A 17064-nucleotide genomic window follows, 5' to 3' on the forward strand; every position below is an offset into this window, starting at 1 on the left:
CTTTTTGTATCTCTTTGTTTGATGCACGCTCATTTCCACAAGTGCTACTGATGTTGTTTGGTGATATATTTTACATGATTACTTCTTAAAATCATGGCTGGAAACAAATGACAGTTTATTATCTTTGGTATATGCACAGTAGTCCCTCGTTTATTGAAGGTGTTGCGTTCCTGACGACCCCCCCAATATGTCAAAATCTGCAAAGTTGTGGCATTATATTTATTTTAGTATTTATAAATATTTTAAGGCGTTAGAAACCCTTCCCACACCCTTGCAATGTTCTTAACTCTTAAACCGATGGCATGTTAGCAACATACGTACATGCTAAATTTTACTCACCAGTTCTGCAGAACAGCAGCTCAGTTCCGTTCTGACTCGTAACCGTTTCGACAAACCTACCCTGCCGGTTCTGGTCAGCTCTCTGGCTCAGGGTAGTCCTGTTGGGCTCCAGAGAGAACGTCTGATTTCCGGGCGGCGCCTCTCCGCTCAGAAGTCCTCGTGTTCTGACGAGCAGCTCTCAGATGGATTGATGAGTCTGGCGGTCCGGTCCTTCTCTGGTTCTGGTCGACTCTGTGCAGCCCTTGAACAACGAAACACATTTTGGAGGGAGCCAGACCTTTGGATGACCATCACGGGACTAGAAATGTCCAGATGGCAACCGGCCTGGGCGGGGCTCTGTTGGCTTCTGGGAAATGTAGTTGTTTTGAGTATAGGCTTATTGAGAGAAAACTACAAAATGGCTGCACCTGTCTGAAGTATTTTACTTTTCTGTTAACTTTTTTACTGTATCCCATACCCAATCATGTTAGTAATATGAAAAGTTGACAATTGTGTCCTGTACAATTTTTTTTTTCTCGTGTACAATCTTACAGCAAAAAAGCGAGTTTGCGAAAGTCGGACCGCAAAGTAGTGAGGGACTACCGTAAAATGTTACTTAGATAGGTTTAAATCAGTTAAATCCATACGACAGTATACAAACAAACTGCCTTTTGATGTGCTGCAGAAAGTGTACTTCCAATGGATAATTACTATATTATTAAATTCAGTTAATGGAAAAGGTGCTCTTGTAATTATATCTAGAAAAATGTGTCACATTCATGTAAAACATTTTTTTTTTTTTTTAAGATTCACAAAATATGGCATCTTTTTACTCCAGCTGGAGGGATGGCTTATGTATGACTCACTAATAAGGATTTTAACAACAAAATATGTTTAAAGTCCTCTTAAAGAAGTAGGACATACATTTTACACTACAAAAAAAAAATCAACATTTTAAAGTTTTGGACATTCAATCATATTTTTGCAACACTGTTTATGCATTTCAGTATTTTCCTTTCTGTAATGGTGCAGCAATTTATTGTGCTTTTGACATATTTGTTAGATTTATTCTTTATTAGTGAGAAAGATTTTTTTTGAGCCTCTGATTTCAGCATTTCCATATGAATTCTCACATTTTATTTTTGACAGTTTAATTTCATCTTATCAATAGCATAAATTACCATCAACTGATTTAGGTTTAATTTGGTCAATTTTATTTAACTTAAGGGCATGTGAAGATGTCCATCATTAGTTTACCTACTTTTCTGTGGAGGATCATGGGGAGCTGCTCTCCTTCAAACGGGTGAGAGGTGGGGTAAAACAAACGAAACAAACACCCATTTATATCTTTAATGTCACCCACAGATGATTTACACCTTCCTTAAAGACACTAGCTTTAAAAAAAATGAAATGGATCACACAGTTTTGGCATATCTGTTTAGTTATGTCCTGCTTCTTTTTATTCTCAAATTATTTGGAATATCCTCATGGAATTATGGCACTTTGTACTCTACTAATGTTTCACAGCTTTAGTCACTTTTGAGATGAAGAGTACCAGTTTGTGACCTGTCTTTCATTCCGCACGTTAAAAACATTACTAGACGCGCCTTCTTCCACCTGCGTAATCTCACTAACATTAGAAGCTTATCTAAAAATGATGCAGAAAAACTGGTTCATGCATTTGTCACGTCTAGACTGGACTATTGCAATGGTTGTCCAAATACTTCTTTAATGAGTCTTCAGTTAATCCAAGTCCAGAATTGAATTCAAAAACTTACTTCTAACCTACAAAGCCCTCAATAACCTAACGTATATTCGAGATCTTATTGCTCCATATTTTCCTAACAGAGCACTTCGCTCTCCGACTGCAGGTTTACTTGCGGTTCCTAGAGTTTCCAAAAGCAGAATGGGAGGAAGAGCTTTCAGTTGTCAGGCTCCTCTCTTGTGGAACCAACTTCCAGTTTCTGTCTGTAGGGCTGACACATTGTCCTATGGTGACAATATTTCCATGAATGCTCCTACAAGCACTCTGCAGATGTTGGACACTGTCTATCGTGGTGCACTAAGATTCATAACTGGCTGTAACTACCATACCCACCATTGCACCCTGTATTCACTGGTTAACTGGTCATCATTAACTTCATGCAGACTCTCTCACTGGTACATTTTCATCTTTAAATCACTTCTTGGTCTGCTGCCTTCATACATCTCCTACATGTCGCTGCGTGAGTGCAGCTACAGCATGTGCTCTCAGGACATTGTTACATGCAGTGTCCCCTCAGTGCAGACTGAATTAGGCAAAAGGGTCTTCTACTCCGCTCCTGTTTCCTGGAATATCTTGTAATCTTGATCTGAAGCTCTCAACTTTGACCTCTCTAAGTGGCTTCAAACATCTGCTAAGTTCCTGGCAAAACCAATGCAGACATGTTCTTGTTTTGTTTTCTACATCGCCTTACAACCTAGCTGTTTTTATATATATATATATATATATATATATATATATATATTTATATATATTCTTTTAAATACCATTTTATTTTCACTTGTTAAAAAAACTCTTTGTATGCATCCTTTATGATTGTCTATTGTTGTCCACTGTTATCATCACTCTGTTAAAAGCAAGTCTCTCTTGTACCCGAGGCTCAGTGGGATTAACCTGTATAAATAAAGGTTGAATTAATGAAAATTGTACAGTTTTCAGACTGGGCTTAAGACTTTCCTTTTTGATAAATCCTATAGTTAGGGTTGCTTGTTATGCTGCCTTAAGCTTACTGGAGGACAAATTGACCTCATTTCCTTAAATGAATTGTTAAAATTGAATAGTTTTCATTTGATATTACAGTGAACCCTCGCTATAACGCGGTTCACCTTTCACGGCCTCGCTGCTTCACAGATATGCATCGTGCATTGTGTTCTGCATTCTGATTGGCTAGTCTCAGTAGTTACAGTAGTTATTTGTAAAAAAAAAAAGTTTATACAGTACTTTTATTTGTTAAACAAATGCTTGGGCCTGTAAAAAGGTTTTGCTCTTTGGTTTGAATGTATTATGGAGTATTTCATTGTATAATAATTGTAAAAAAAAAATAAAGGTTACTACTTCACGGATTTCGCCTATCACGTGTTCTTTTTGGAACGTAAACCCCAGTGAAAAACGAGGGTTCACTGTATTTCTATCTTCACATGTGATTCTTGACCTGCCATTGTGTATCTGTTCCTCCTTCCTGTTTCTCTCAAACCCAGCCAGTCGAAGCAGATGGCCGCTTGTCCTGAGCCTGGTTCTGCTTTCTTATGAGGGACTTTTTCCTTTCCACTTTTGCCTTCGTGCTTGCTCAAGATGAGAGTTCTGCAATGGAGTTAAATTCAAAGCAGTTAAATGTTAACTTACTTTTATATATATGAATGTTTCTGTTCAGTGTCTTGAGACGACTTCTGTTGTGACTTGGCACTATATTTTTATGTCTATATTTTGATTGACCTCATGTTGTATATTGCTTTATGTGTTGCCTGTTGTTCTGTCTGTACAGCACTTTGGTTGGCCTTGTCGCTGTTCTATAAATAAAATGGTATGGTATATAAATAAGCTGATGTTTGGACAAAATCCATGTGTTGAATATAGTTGTCTTTAGTTGTCTTAAGTTAAAAGCAACACCATTTCAAATACATTCATTTCCAAAGGTTGCAACCATTTAATTCTTATTAAAAAAAAAAAAAAAAGAAATATATGTATTTTTTGATTTTCCAATGTGCACAGTTCAAAATGTGGGAGCAGTTTGGTGTTGATTAGCTTCATTTATGGAAATATGTAAACCTAAAGCATGAAGATAGATTAGATAAATTAACATGGGTTATGGATGAAAAACATGATTAAATGTATGTTTAGAGGACACATCATTTAAAATGTATGCTTTTTTAAAAAAAAATTTGCAAGACTTTTCTGATTTCCATGAACTTTTACTTTTACTTACAACATTGCACTTTTTCCCAGAACAAACTCAGAGTACTTCTCCGCCTCAAAGTAACACTTTCTGGCGATTAATAATTTTGTCCTCTTGCACGAACACGTAAACAAAGACACGCGCACACGCACGCACACATGAAGTCCTCGCAACCTTCAGCTCGGCACATCCCACTATGCTTTGCGTCGGTCTGACAACTGACAAGTGGATCCAAGATGGCGTAGAAAGTAAAGCTAGGTAAGTGTTGACTTCCCAATTTTAGCCCCTTTCCTTGCCTTTTACACCGCAGGGCCGCCGACTAAGATCCCTTTCACGAATCATTAGCACACGGGCGAACGCTTTGAGCTCATGCACGGACAACAGCGTGGTGTCATGCGGATTACGTGCGCCTAAACACGGTGGCGAAATTTTCAGGGCCCGTTTTGTTTCGGGCGAACCCGAGCTAGCCTAGCCTGCTAACACGAAGGAACCAGCTATTCTTGTGAGCTGACCACTTCGGTGCCAGGAATGGCCGTGTTTTGGCCGCCGTGCTAAATGCTAGCTAGGCACACTCGGTTTACTGGCGACATCGTTGAACTAATAGCGAGGTACGTGAGTTAATAAACACCGTGTGGACATTTTTTCGGGGCTTTTTGTAGACGCTGCCGTCATCGCTCTCCGATTTGCAGCACTCTTGATAAGTTTGCTTGACAAACAAAATCTCCCAACTATCCACTGGGGGGGACGGGGGTGGGGGAGTAATCGTCGTAGTTTAGAAGTGTGTGTATTCTTTAATATACTACAACTGCAGCTCTTTTCTGCAACCATGCTGCCAGCCTAAATAACGTTATATCAGAAGTTCCGTTTTGAGTCTGCCTCAAGTCATAAAGTCAGCTCTGATCCACTAAACAATTCGCAGTATGTCACCCCTGATTGATCACATGATGGCGAAAGAGGAAGGTACCCATCTACCTCCTAACTGTTTGTTTTTACCTCTGGATCTAACTCCAGCTACATGTATATATCTGTAATGCCTTAATTATAAACTGGCCTCTTTAAAAAAAAAAAAAAAAAAAGTTGGTACTAAGCTCATGCCACTTCTGTGCATGTTTTACCTTGAGTACTATTTTTCTTTGCACTTCCTATTTTGAGCAAATGTCAACCCTCTCTTTGCAAATGTTTTGCTGAAATAATTTTTTTTTTATGAAATATGGCCTGAACACTTTCAAAACACAGTCACAATGTTCCAGGTTGTATTGAGGGCTTGTGTGACAATTTCTCATCGTTTTGCTCGATTTGACAGCCTTCTTTGAAGAGAATGACTTTAATTAGCCTTTTGATAAAGCATTTTACTTTTTTTTTTAATTTGCCACAAGGTAAAAGCAGCAGTTCCAGCTGCAATTCCAGCTGTGAAACTAGATCGGTGGAAATGGGACCAAATGGTATTAGGCTACTGGCCAAGTTTGAGTATTTGAGGATATGGCGTTCTCCATTAGGTCACCGTGTACCCTCCAAATTTTCATCTAAGCTGTTTTAGTGTGAAGAAGGCCAAACCGTATTGATTACAGACTGCAGTTCAGATTCACAAGCTTTTATTCAGCCACTTTTTATTTCTTAAAAGAAAAATACATTTGATTGTAGCTTGACTGATAAAAGCTCTGTAGTTTTCTTTTTAAATAAAAGTGCTAATTGCCACAAAAATGATGCTCTTATTATTCCACCATTGTCTTTTTTTATACACTTTTATACTTTCCAAAGACAGCACAAGTTCATATCCATGCAAAAGGACAGGTGACCCCCCCACCATCACTGTATAGATGGATTTATTTCAACATGTTATACGGCTAAATTGTGAACTTCATCTTTAATCAGTTTACATTTTTTAAACTCAGTTTTATCGAAGGCTAACACAACAGACATTATCTGTGACCTACATTTTGGTTAACTAATTATATCTGACCAGTAGTATAAATTATGATGCAAATTTTAGGATTTTTTTTTGTCTTTTGACCTAAATATTAAGTTTTAGTCATCGTGAAACTCAGTCTACTAAAATCATTGATTTCAGTTAGCTAAAATATATAGTATAGAGTTGATGCATTTTCAAAAGTTTTAATTTCGGAAATCCATTTTTACACTAGGATGTAACATCTTTAAATCTGCTGATATAATTGAATTAAAGTTTGTATGCGATATAGATTAATGTGAAACACAAACAAAAATGTGTCTTGGCTTGCTTTTTAATTAAAAAGAACCATAGCAACTAACAATGGACGGTATATCTGCTGTTTCTGAATAAGTGCAAAAAGTGTACATTCATATAAGCTAGCTTCACTGTTCAGTGTTCTTTGAGATCAAGAGGGGGCGTCTTCTGAACATAACAAATGCTCTGATTGCTAATCTATTTAACCCATTAAATAGATAATAACATACATAAACATAATACATATATATAACATGTATACATAATAAAATTACACCTCTGTCTGAATTATGTCTTTGCAAATTTTTTTTTTAACAAATGTCAATAGTTCTAGTGCTCTTGCATCAGGTTTTGTGTAGTTATCTTGTTTATCTGGTTACCAGCAGTTATCATTCTGTGTTTGACCACAGCAAAGTGTCGAACACTGTTTGGTTTGATTGAATTCTGCTAATTTATGAGAAAAAAAAATCATGCTAAGCTGTCCATGAGACTGTTTGCCATGTTAGGATTTTAAGAAGTAAATAATGAGATATTGTTTGTTGATATAAATCTTTTTTGTCTTAAGTTTCACATTGATTCAGGGGTGTGTCATTTAACATGCTAGTGATTTCAAAGTTCCAAAAAAATAAGATAAAGCAGCTGCTTTGGTTGGCGAGGGGTGTTGCATATGTGATGTATGAAGTAAACATTAAGCCTGTCACGATAACAAATTTTGCTGGGCGATTAATTGTCTCAGAAGTTATTGCGATAAACGATAATGTTTGAAATTTGACAATAATTAGAAATGTCAAATTTAAGAAGAAATGTTGGTTAATTTTTGTGTGTACTACCTTTTTTGACCACTTAATGGCAGTATAAGACTGTTGGAACTGAAGGATGGATAGTGAGGGAGCGAGCAGCATGTCTCTTGAAGGAAATGGGAGGGAGGCCCCTTGACGCGACATGGGCTGTTTCTCGTTCCTGTTTTTCGGTTTGGCAGACATTCGGTGTGGTTCGAGCTCTTTAGCATAGCATTTTTCACACAAAGCTTTTAATAAAAATTAAAAAAAAAATCTGTAAACAAGTTCTCAGCTTTTTTTTTTTCAGAGAAAAGCAACTTTTTACACTAAGGCACAGGTTTCAACTGTGAATTTTGGAGCTTCGACAAGACAGAGTTTTTTTCCCCGAGGTCGGCCTGTAGCTTAACTTGTAGCTTAGCTTCTCAGCTTAGTTGCTTTTAACGATCCAAAAACGCGATTTTGGACGCTTAAAATGGTTTTTAAAGAGAAAAGAGAAAGGAAGGGGTCAGTGAAGAGCACCGGAGTTGAGCTTTTGTCATCCGGTGTCCAGGATAAAGCGAGACACACAAAGACGCGATAAAGCCGATAAATGAAAATGAGGTTGATCATTTTCATTTATCATGCGATTCATTGATTTATTGTTTTTTTGTGACAAGCCTAGTAAAAATAAGTTTGCACAGATTTGTTTCTTTTTGACAGAACCACAGAAGCACTTCATAGCATGTCAGAGACCAAAACACTACGACAAACTCTGGTGAATTCTAAAACACCGAGTCATTTGACTCAGCTATCTACAACATTTTATTTTGAAAGTTCACAACTTCCCAGTAATCCACAGCCCATTTTTTTCTCTTATTTCCTTATATGTGGTTTGGTCTGTTATGCCGTTCAACCATTTCTCTCACATCTCTGTAGTTTCAAACCTCACCATTAATTGCTGTCAGATATGGTTGTCACTGTTCTGCTCTTAGGAAAATCTGTTGCAATCAATGGAGACCCAGCTTAAGTGTCACCAGGCCAAATTCTCTTAAGGTTGCAGAGCAGAACAAGTGTATTATAAATCAATCAACCTTTATTTATACAGGTAAATCCCATTGAGCCTCGAGGACTCATTTACAAGAGAGACCTGATTTCAACAAAGAAAGATGACAACAATGGACAACAGCAACAACAATAAGCAGTTATAAAAACTCATACTACTGTTTTTTTTTTTTTTTTTTTTTTTTTTTTTTTTTTTTTTTTTTTTTTTCTGTCTGTAATAAGATGGTAGTCTGTCTGGGGCTGCAGCGAGACTTGCAGAGTGTATTCCTGAGGTATTTATGTGGCAGAAAGATCATGGTGGCTGTTTTTGGCAATTTTTGTTGTATAGCACCTATAGTTGGGCTCTATCATCTCAGCTTCTAAATGACCAACAATAAATGTTTTTTTGGCTGTATACTTGTGTTTTGGCAGTGGAAACAGAGCTGCCTTGAAATTAGGCACTGGGTCCAAACCAGCATTGAAACCACTTTGCTGGAAAAAGGAAATCAGTCATTTTGGTTTCAATCCTGAACGCTGCAAAGTGTAAACAAAACTGTAAACTTGACCATTTAGTTCAAAAGTTTCTACAAGTGACTGCACCTGATTGCTCAAGATTAACATCGACGTGATTTTAAAAATAAAATAAACGAAGAGTTATTTATCCTACAAATAGAACATGATTCCATGTATCCATTATATCCTGATGTGCAGAAAAGTAGCTCTATCTTCTCATAGCCATCTGCAATTTCTCACACTCCTCCTCACTAAAGCAAGACTTGTGATTATTTGTATGTGCGTTTTTATAAACGTAATTTTTTTAAATTGTTTGTAGTAGGTTTAAATAAGAAGGTGTTATGTAAAAATATTAATAAAATAAGTGAGCAACTGGAACAATTCTTAGAATTGTACATGACCAAACAGTGGAAGAAGGATATAGCTTGAATTTAGTTTTTTGGGGGGTGAAACGTTTAATTTTAAATCTAATTTTACTTGGATTTAGAAAGCAAGTTTGTCTACTTCATATATCAAAGCGAATGTGTTCCCCCACCCGCCCTACCATGCATTATTTGTCCTGGACTCTTTCAAGATACCTTCAACTCAGAGTTTGTGTCAACACTTTTAAAGACAGCCTCTGTTAAGTGATCAAACTTGTCAGGAAACCTGAAACCTTTTAACTGACCCTCTGTACTTGCACAAAGGGTGTACAGATTACAGAGTTAGTTTTTTCCATTGTTAAGATAATAAAAGCAAACTACTGCTAATGCTTCAGCCACTGGAAGTTACAAAGCAGAAAACTACCAAACTACACGAAGGAGGCTATATCTACAAACCGTATTCCAAAAAAGTTGGGACACTAAACAAATTGTGAATAAAAACTGAATGCAATGATGTGGAGGGGCCAACATCCAATATTTTATTCAGAATAGAACACAAATCACAGATCAAAAGTTTTAAACTGAGAGAATGTATTATTTTAAGGGAAAAATCTGTTGTTTCCAAATTTCATGGCGTCAACAAATCCCAGAAAAGTTGGGACAAGTCCATTTTTACCACTGTGTGGCATCCCCCCTTCTTCTTACAACACTCAACAGACGTCTGGGGACAGAGAAGACCAGTTTCTCAAGTTTAGAAATGGGAATGCTCTCCCATTCATGTCTAATACAGGCCTCTAACTGTTCAATCGTCTTGGGCCTTCTCTGTCACAACTTCCTCTTTATGATGCACCAAATGTTCTCTATAGGTGAAAGATCTGGACTGCAGGCTGGCCATTTAAGTACCCGGATCCTTCTCCTACGTAGCCATGATGTTGTGATTGCTGCAGAATGTGGTCTGGCATTATCGTGTTGAAAAATGCAGGGTCTTCCCTGAAAGAGATGACGTCTAGATGGGAGCATATGTTGTTCTAGAACCTGAACATAGTTCTCTGCATTAATGGTGCCTTTCCAGACATGCAAGCTGCCCATGCCACAAGCGCTCATGCAACCCCATACCATCAGTGATGCAGGCTTCTGAACGGAGCGTTGATAACAACTTGGGCTATCCTTGTCCTCTCTGGTCCGGATGACATGGCATCGCCAGTGTTCCATAGAGAACTTCAAATCGTGACTCATCTGACCACAGAACAGTCTTCCATTTTGCCACATTCCATTTTAAATGACCCCTGGCCCAGTGCAAATGTCTGAGCTTGTGGAGCTTGCTTAAAAATGGCTTCCTCTTTGCACTGTAGAGTTTCAGCTGGCAACGGTGGATGGCACGGTGGATTGTGTTCACTGACAATGCTTTCTGGAAGTATTCCTGAGCCCATTCTGTTATTTCCTTGACAGTGGCATTCCTGTTTGAGGTGCAGTGACGTTTAAGGGCCCGGAGATCACGAGCATCCAGTAGAGTTTTACGGCCTTGACCCTTAAGCACAGCGATTGTTCCAGATTCTCTGAATCTTTTGATGATGTTATGCACATTTGATGATGATAACTTAAAAGTCTTTGCTATTTTACGCTGGGTAACACCATTCTGGTATTGGTTCACTATCTTTCTGCGCAACAATGGTGGAATTGGTGATCCTCTTACCATCTTGGCTTCTGAGAGACATTGACACTCTGAGAAGCTCTTTTTATACCCAATCGTGTTGTCAATTGACCTAATTAGTGTTAATTGGTCTTCCAGCTGTTTGTTATTTGCTCAATTTCCTTTTGGCAGCCACTTACTGCTACTTGTCCCAACTTTTTTGGGATTTGTTGACACAGTGAAATATTGAATCAACATATTTTTCCTTCAAAATGTTACATTTACTCAGATTAAACTTTTGATCTGTCATCTATGTTATATTACGAATAAAATATTGACATTTGCCATCTCCACATCATTGCATTCAGTTTTTATTCACAATTTGTTTAGTGTCCCAACTTTTTTGGAATCCGGTTTGTACACCTACACATCCTCTTGTAAATCTGGGTCCTATTAGAACCTTTTCTGATGCATTTTATGTTTTGGACTCAGCAATAACTTGGTTACCTTCTTACATTTTTAAACATTTTCACTTATACAGTACATGTTTTAAGTATGATCAAGTTAGATTGGATTTTCTTTGTCTTGAATTCAAAATTCCACATCTGGTCCTTACAGGAATAGCATGGCCTATGTGAATAAATGCTCTAACAGATTTATACATAGTACCTCATCAGCTGTGAAAACAGTCACAGAATATGAAGAAAAATACAGAGGTCTCAGATTGAATGAGTTTATTGCAGCTCCTCAGACTGACAGTTTTTTGGATAAAAGATGAAACATTTTTCAACAAGTTAAATTTTTTTTAGGGGTGCACTGATTGCAGTTTTCTTGCCGATCAGCGATTTCTAAAAAGTCTGACCTGCCGATATCGATTTTTGTTTTATAAACGACACTGTCAGGTGTTATAAGGTCACAATGCACCTTCAATTTTCCAATATTATTTTGTTGAAAAACATACCCTTGAACAATATCCTAGAAACAATACAAACTTGTTTTAACTGGCCATGAGGTAGTGCTCTGAAATATAAATGAAGTTCAGACAATTATTGTTAAAACAAAAAAAAATTGGGGAAATCGGCTTCTTATGCAAGTATCGGCCGATTTCCCAAAATTAAGGAAATCGAGGCCAATTTATCAGTGCACCCCTAAATTTTTCATTTTTTAAATTTTTTTTAAAAATTTAAATTCATCCAGAGGACCTGGCTTAAGTTTGTTCGATCTCAGCTTGATTATTGCCGTCCTAATCATTGATAGCTGTTTGACTAAATATCACAGTAGTCCCTCGCTACTTCGTGGTTTGACTTTCGCAAACTCACTCTTTCGCAGTTTTTCAAATTAAGATTGGACATGACACACAGTTGGCTGATTGATGGATGAGCTACACAATCGACATGGATTTTTTAAATTTATTTTAAAATTATTTAAAACTATTTAGCACCAGCTGCACCTGTGTGCAGCCCACATGTGCAGGGAGAAGCTCCTTCCTTCATGATCTCCGCTCTGCAGTGGAGAAGTGGACGTGGCCGAGAGCGCCGGCAGGTGGCAGAGAGAGCGCAGATCATGACATGCTGTGCTCTTTTAGAGAGTTTAGAGCATGGGTTCCTAAACTTTTACATGTCATGGCCCCCCAAACAGCATTAGCTTCTGGCTGAGGCCCCCTCGCAAACCCACAAACAATGCTACAAAATATGTAAAGAAACATCAACTTTTAGAATGTTTTTATTTTTATTCACTATATTCAATTAAATATCACAGCTGCTGAGCAATAAAACGTTATTAACTAACGTGTTTTAAACACTGTATTATATTCCCACTGAAAAAAATCAACTTTTCAACTGTTGACCAGAAGAACAAAACAAAAGAAATGTAACCCCTCTCTCAAGATTGTTTATCTGGAAATGACAGATACAGATTGCCTTAGTGGGCAGTTTTTATTATTTTATCGTGGGTGGACTGAGAGAGGAACCCCCTGTAATAAACGAGGGACTCCCATACTGTACTTCAAAATGGTCATACAATCCTTTAATTGGAAAACTACAAACCACACAAGTCTTGTAAACTGACCTGATACTGAAAAGTTGGGCTTTTGTTGCTTTTTACCATTCATAAGGTTTGACTCATTTAATAGAGTATACTTTTACCAAAAGAGGGAGTAAGGAAAGTTGATCTGTTCAGAGGATGTTTAATGCTGGTCTTTATCTTTTGTGACTTCCAGACGTTTTGTCCCTGAGTCATGGCAGACAGGAGAGCGGAGAAGTCATGTGAAGAAGCCAGCAAATCGTTAGCCAGGCGGGAATACGAGGCGACGGTCACCCACAGCACAGATGCCCTGGTTGTTCTTGCACCCCAAACGTCACCCTCAAGTGGTCCTGTCCTGTCAAACCCTTCATCGGTTGTGGCAATCGCCCCCCTACGCAGCCGTGCCCTGCTTTACCGAATTGCTGCCTTTCTACAGCTGGTAAGGACAATGTTGTTCTCCAAGTACTGGGATGTATATAATCTGTAAGTTACGAGCAGTATTTTGTTTACATTTTTTCCTGGGGATTTGGCTAACCGAAAATTTTTTAATAAATGTATTTAAAAAGGTTTACAATTATGACATGTGATTCTTGTAAAAAATCACCACACTGAAAAAAGATGGATAGAATTTTAAAATCCTTCTTTCTATCTTCATCATTACAGAAACAATAGAAATATTAAAACATCTTATTTTTTCATCCCATTTACAATTTATGCGCAAAAGGTACTCTAGTTTCTACAGCCATGTCTTCATAGAAGCTTTTTAAGCATATTGTAAAATACTTTAAAACAGTAATAACGATATTGTATTTTGTCTTTCTTTCCGTCGTCTGCAGAAAAACTACGATGAAGCAAATGAAGACTGCAAAAATGGTGAGTAGTAAAATCTCCCTCAGTAATTTCCTTAACTGTTGTTTATGTGTGCATATCAATCCCATGTGTGCATAAAGCTATGCAGTTTATTGCTATGCATTTTTTTCTGCTCTCACTTACTGATGAGCGAGTAAATGGCAACGTGATGACCCACACATAAAACTACAAAGCAGCAGTTGTTTCCAGCATGCACACTTGAAGTTATCGTTGCTTGAATCCCTAAAATTAAAAAAAAAAGTATGATTTTACCAAGGTGCTTATTTGTAAAAATGGCTTCATTGTCAATTATATTACTTAAATACAGATGGCCCATATGTTTATATAGAAGCCTGTTACATCAGGGAACTGCTGTGGCCAACCATGGACAGAATGTTGTACAATTTTACATTTTTGTTTTCCTCTGCAGCATTTTTAAGGGTTTATTACACATCTTATGGGAAACCTAACTGGTTAATATGATTGTCTTCCCACCTGTTCAAACAGTAATTTTCATTCTGTTGCAGTTCTGGCAGAAGAAATTGCTCGGGGAGATGGCTCTCTACGGGCTAGTTTGCGCACCATGCTGTTGGACAGTAGCCTGGAGGAGGTGGCAGTCATTCTGTCTAAAGCCTTGTATGGAGAGCCAGTGGTATGATTAATGTGCATTTCAAACAATACATCCATACATGTCGGCTACACAAATTTTATAGTTGCTAACAGCAGAATTTTATTTTCAAATTTAATTTTGCCTTAATTTATATTATCCACCTTAATGATTACCTTTTTTTATTAGAAGTTTGTCAGACCTATATAAATTGTTAAAGCAGCAATAGTGCATTAGTAATAAATTAAAAAAGAAAAATAAACTCATTGGTGTCATCTCATTGACTCCTCCTGTATTGATGCTGAACAATATGCTGAGGAAATTAGCATCTTGCCATATAGTGAGAATTTTAAAGGAGGAAGCAAAAAGAATATGCACAGTGCAGACTGTGCAAACCAAGCTACACTAAGCAAACAAATGGATATTTAAAGCATGACAACAAAGTGTTGCAATGCACTGTTCACAAGGTCAGAAAAAAATATAAAAATGCTTGATAAAAAGGAGAACTAAATTCTTCTGTCACAAGATCACCACTGTGTTTTCAGAGAACATTCGTTGTATTTCGGGTCAGTAACTGAAAGGAACTCACCCAACACATGTGGAAAATTGAAAAAGCAACTACTAAACATACCAGAAATCTAAATATAAGCAAGAAACGTCACAGCTTTGCATTTTGTATGCATAAGCTACACATTGTGGCACTAACAGTCTCTTAAAACAGTTTTCCTGTTGAGAATAATTAGACGTTTTAATAAGCAAATGTTTGCAATGCATTATTTATTAGTGATGAAGCAGAATAGTTGTGTTTAACAACATTGAATGACTAATGCACTGAGTGTTAAGTCTTACTGAAGATCCTTCCTCTCTTCCATCACAGAATGGCATCATTACAAAAGACTTGACCAGATTAAAAATGCTCTTCTCCGAAATAGAGGTAAATCCTTATGCTCAAGGGTTTTGGTTTACAGCGTACACGTTTCTTGTCTTCCTTTTAAGCTTTTCACTATCTTCTTGTCATTAGACAGAATGATACTTGCTGTGTATGATGCATCCTGTGTATTTTATTGCTATGTTTCAGCACTAAGTAAAATATATAGTTTTGTTTTATTTTGATTGTTAAATAAATTAATACATATATATTTTAATTAATATTGTCTGTCAGCTGCTTGTATGTAGCTAAGCCTCTGATTTACACAACAATAATGATAATCTTCCCCCAACTGTTTTGTTGTTTTTAATCAGACTGTAAAAAGAGAGATGGCCCCAGAATACACAGATGACCAGGATGAAGGTGAGCAAATCTGTACAATGTGTGAGCTTTGATGTTTCTTTAAATTAGCAGATTTTCCTTTACACTAGATATAATTTACGTGAACATTTCTGTTTACACTCAGCTGGCATCTTGAGTTCAATCTTAACCCTCTCCAGCCAGATGAAGCTAAAGTTTTTTGTGCAGTTTTATTATTATTATTATTATTATTTTAATCACTTTGCTTGTGTATTGACAGAGATCCAAGATGGCTGGCAGTTCCGGCCCCCTCCCAGAGGAGTCACCAGCAGTGAGGAGTACACTCTCTGTAAAAGGTAATATAAACTCTCTTCAGCTCAGATATGACTTTGTAATGATTTTATTTTTTCTTAATCAGGAAATACCAAAACAATTAACACGTCACGTGCGTCATTCGAAATTCTGAGCTTTTATTCATAACGTGACTAATAACACTGGTCTTGTTTATTTCATTTATTTCACTTGAGGTTAGGTTTAGGTTTATTGTCATATGCAGATCAGCACAAGGTCAACATGCAATGAAATACTCAGGACGAGAAGAACCATCTTGACTCGTCAAAAAAACAAAACAAGAAATACCAAAGCATGCAGCAAAATTACAAAAACAAGGCGCCAAAAGTGAAAAAGAAATAAATTTACAGCGGAACGGTCCTATTAGCAGAGTGGTTCTGTTGGCAGTGAGGTTCTCTTTGCAACATGGTCCCATTAGCAACATGGTACTGTTAGCAGTGTGATTCTCTTAGCAGTGCGATTATGTTAGCAATGCAGTCCTGTTCGCAGCATGATGATAATAACGACCGCGGCAACGAACGATGACTGCTCTTCAGAACCAGGTCCGGCAGACACAGAACATCCAAGGTTTCTCGTGGAACCGTACTGTTCTGTAGAGTTCGGTCCGTGCAGGCAGATGGAGGACCATGGAGACGGCTGCCATGACAGGTCGAAGCCTGAGGCAGAGGCTGGAAGGGGGCCGGGAATTGAACCACAATGACACGATGGCAAGGCAGCAAAACTCCAAAAGTGCATTGTGTTCATACCCGTAGCATGGGTGCACAGTGTAGTCGCTAAAAAGTTAAGACAAAAACAACAGAACAAAAAAAGATTTGAGTTGAAGCGGAGCTCCCGTCAGCGCAGCCGTACTGTGGCGCACGTGACGTCACACTGATGTTTTAAGATTCACTGAAACAATTTTGTCATCCCAAGACAGATTCCTGTAGGCCAAAACTGTTTCAGTAATAGAAAGAAAAAAAAAATCAGTATCTCTTTGTATTGTAATGGTTTTATGTTTAAGGGGAAATGTTTACTTGAAAATGCCATCAAATTGTCTGGATATTCCACAACATCCACTCACAGGTTCAACATTTATTCTCAAACTGTCTTCTGTGAACAAACGCCACACTCACTGAGAATATGGTGAAGGATGACTCTACAGAATCACCTGCTAACACACCTCTGAAGTTTGACAGGTTTAGTTCTGACACTTTTCGCGTTCACATATCCGTTCATCTCTTTAATAAGTGGAGTCCGTGCTCTGCTGC

General features: G+C 37.6%; 1 protein-coding gene across 1 annotated transcript in view; it reads left to right on the forward strand.

The window, feature by feature from the left end:
• Positions 1-4456: 4456 nt before the first annotated feature.
• Positions 4457-17064, forward strand: part of helz (helicase with zinc finger) — a 63335-nt gene continuing 50727 nt past the window's right edge. The window contains exons 1-7 of the mRNA XM_037689755.1: positions 4457-4511; positions 12979-13221; positions 13619-13655; positions 14159-14283; positions 15116-15172; positions 15481-15529; positions 15747-15822. Of these exons, the coding sequence (XP_037545683.1) occupies positions 12997-13221; positions 13619-13655; positions 14159-14283; positions 15116-15172; positions 15481-15529; positions 15747-15822 (569 nt within the window). The 5' untranslated portion in view covers positions 4457-4511; positions 12979-12996. The remainder of the gene's footprint in view (positions 4512-12978; positions 13222-13618; positions 13656-14158; positions 14284-15115; positions 15173-15480; positions 15530-15746; positions 15823-17064) is intronic.

Source organism: Nematolebias whitei, chromosome 16 (assembly GCF_014905685.2).
Source record: "Nematolebias whitei isolate Nwh7 chromosome 16, NemWhi1, whole genome shotgun sequence".
Lineage (NCBI taxonomy): Eukaryota > Metazoa > Chordata > Actinopteri > Cyprinodontiformes > Rivulidae > Nematolebias > Nematolebias whitei.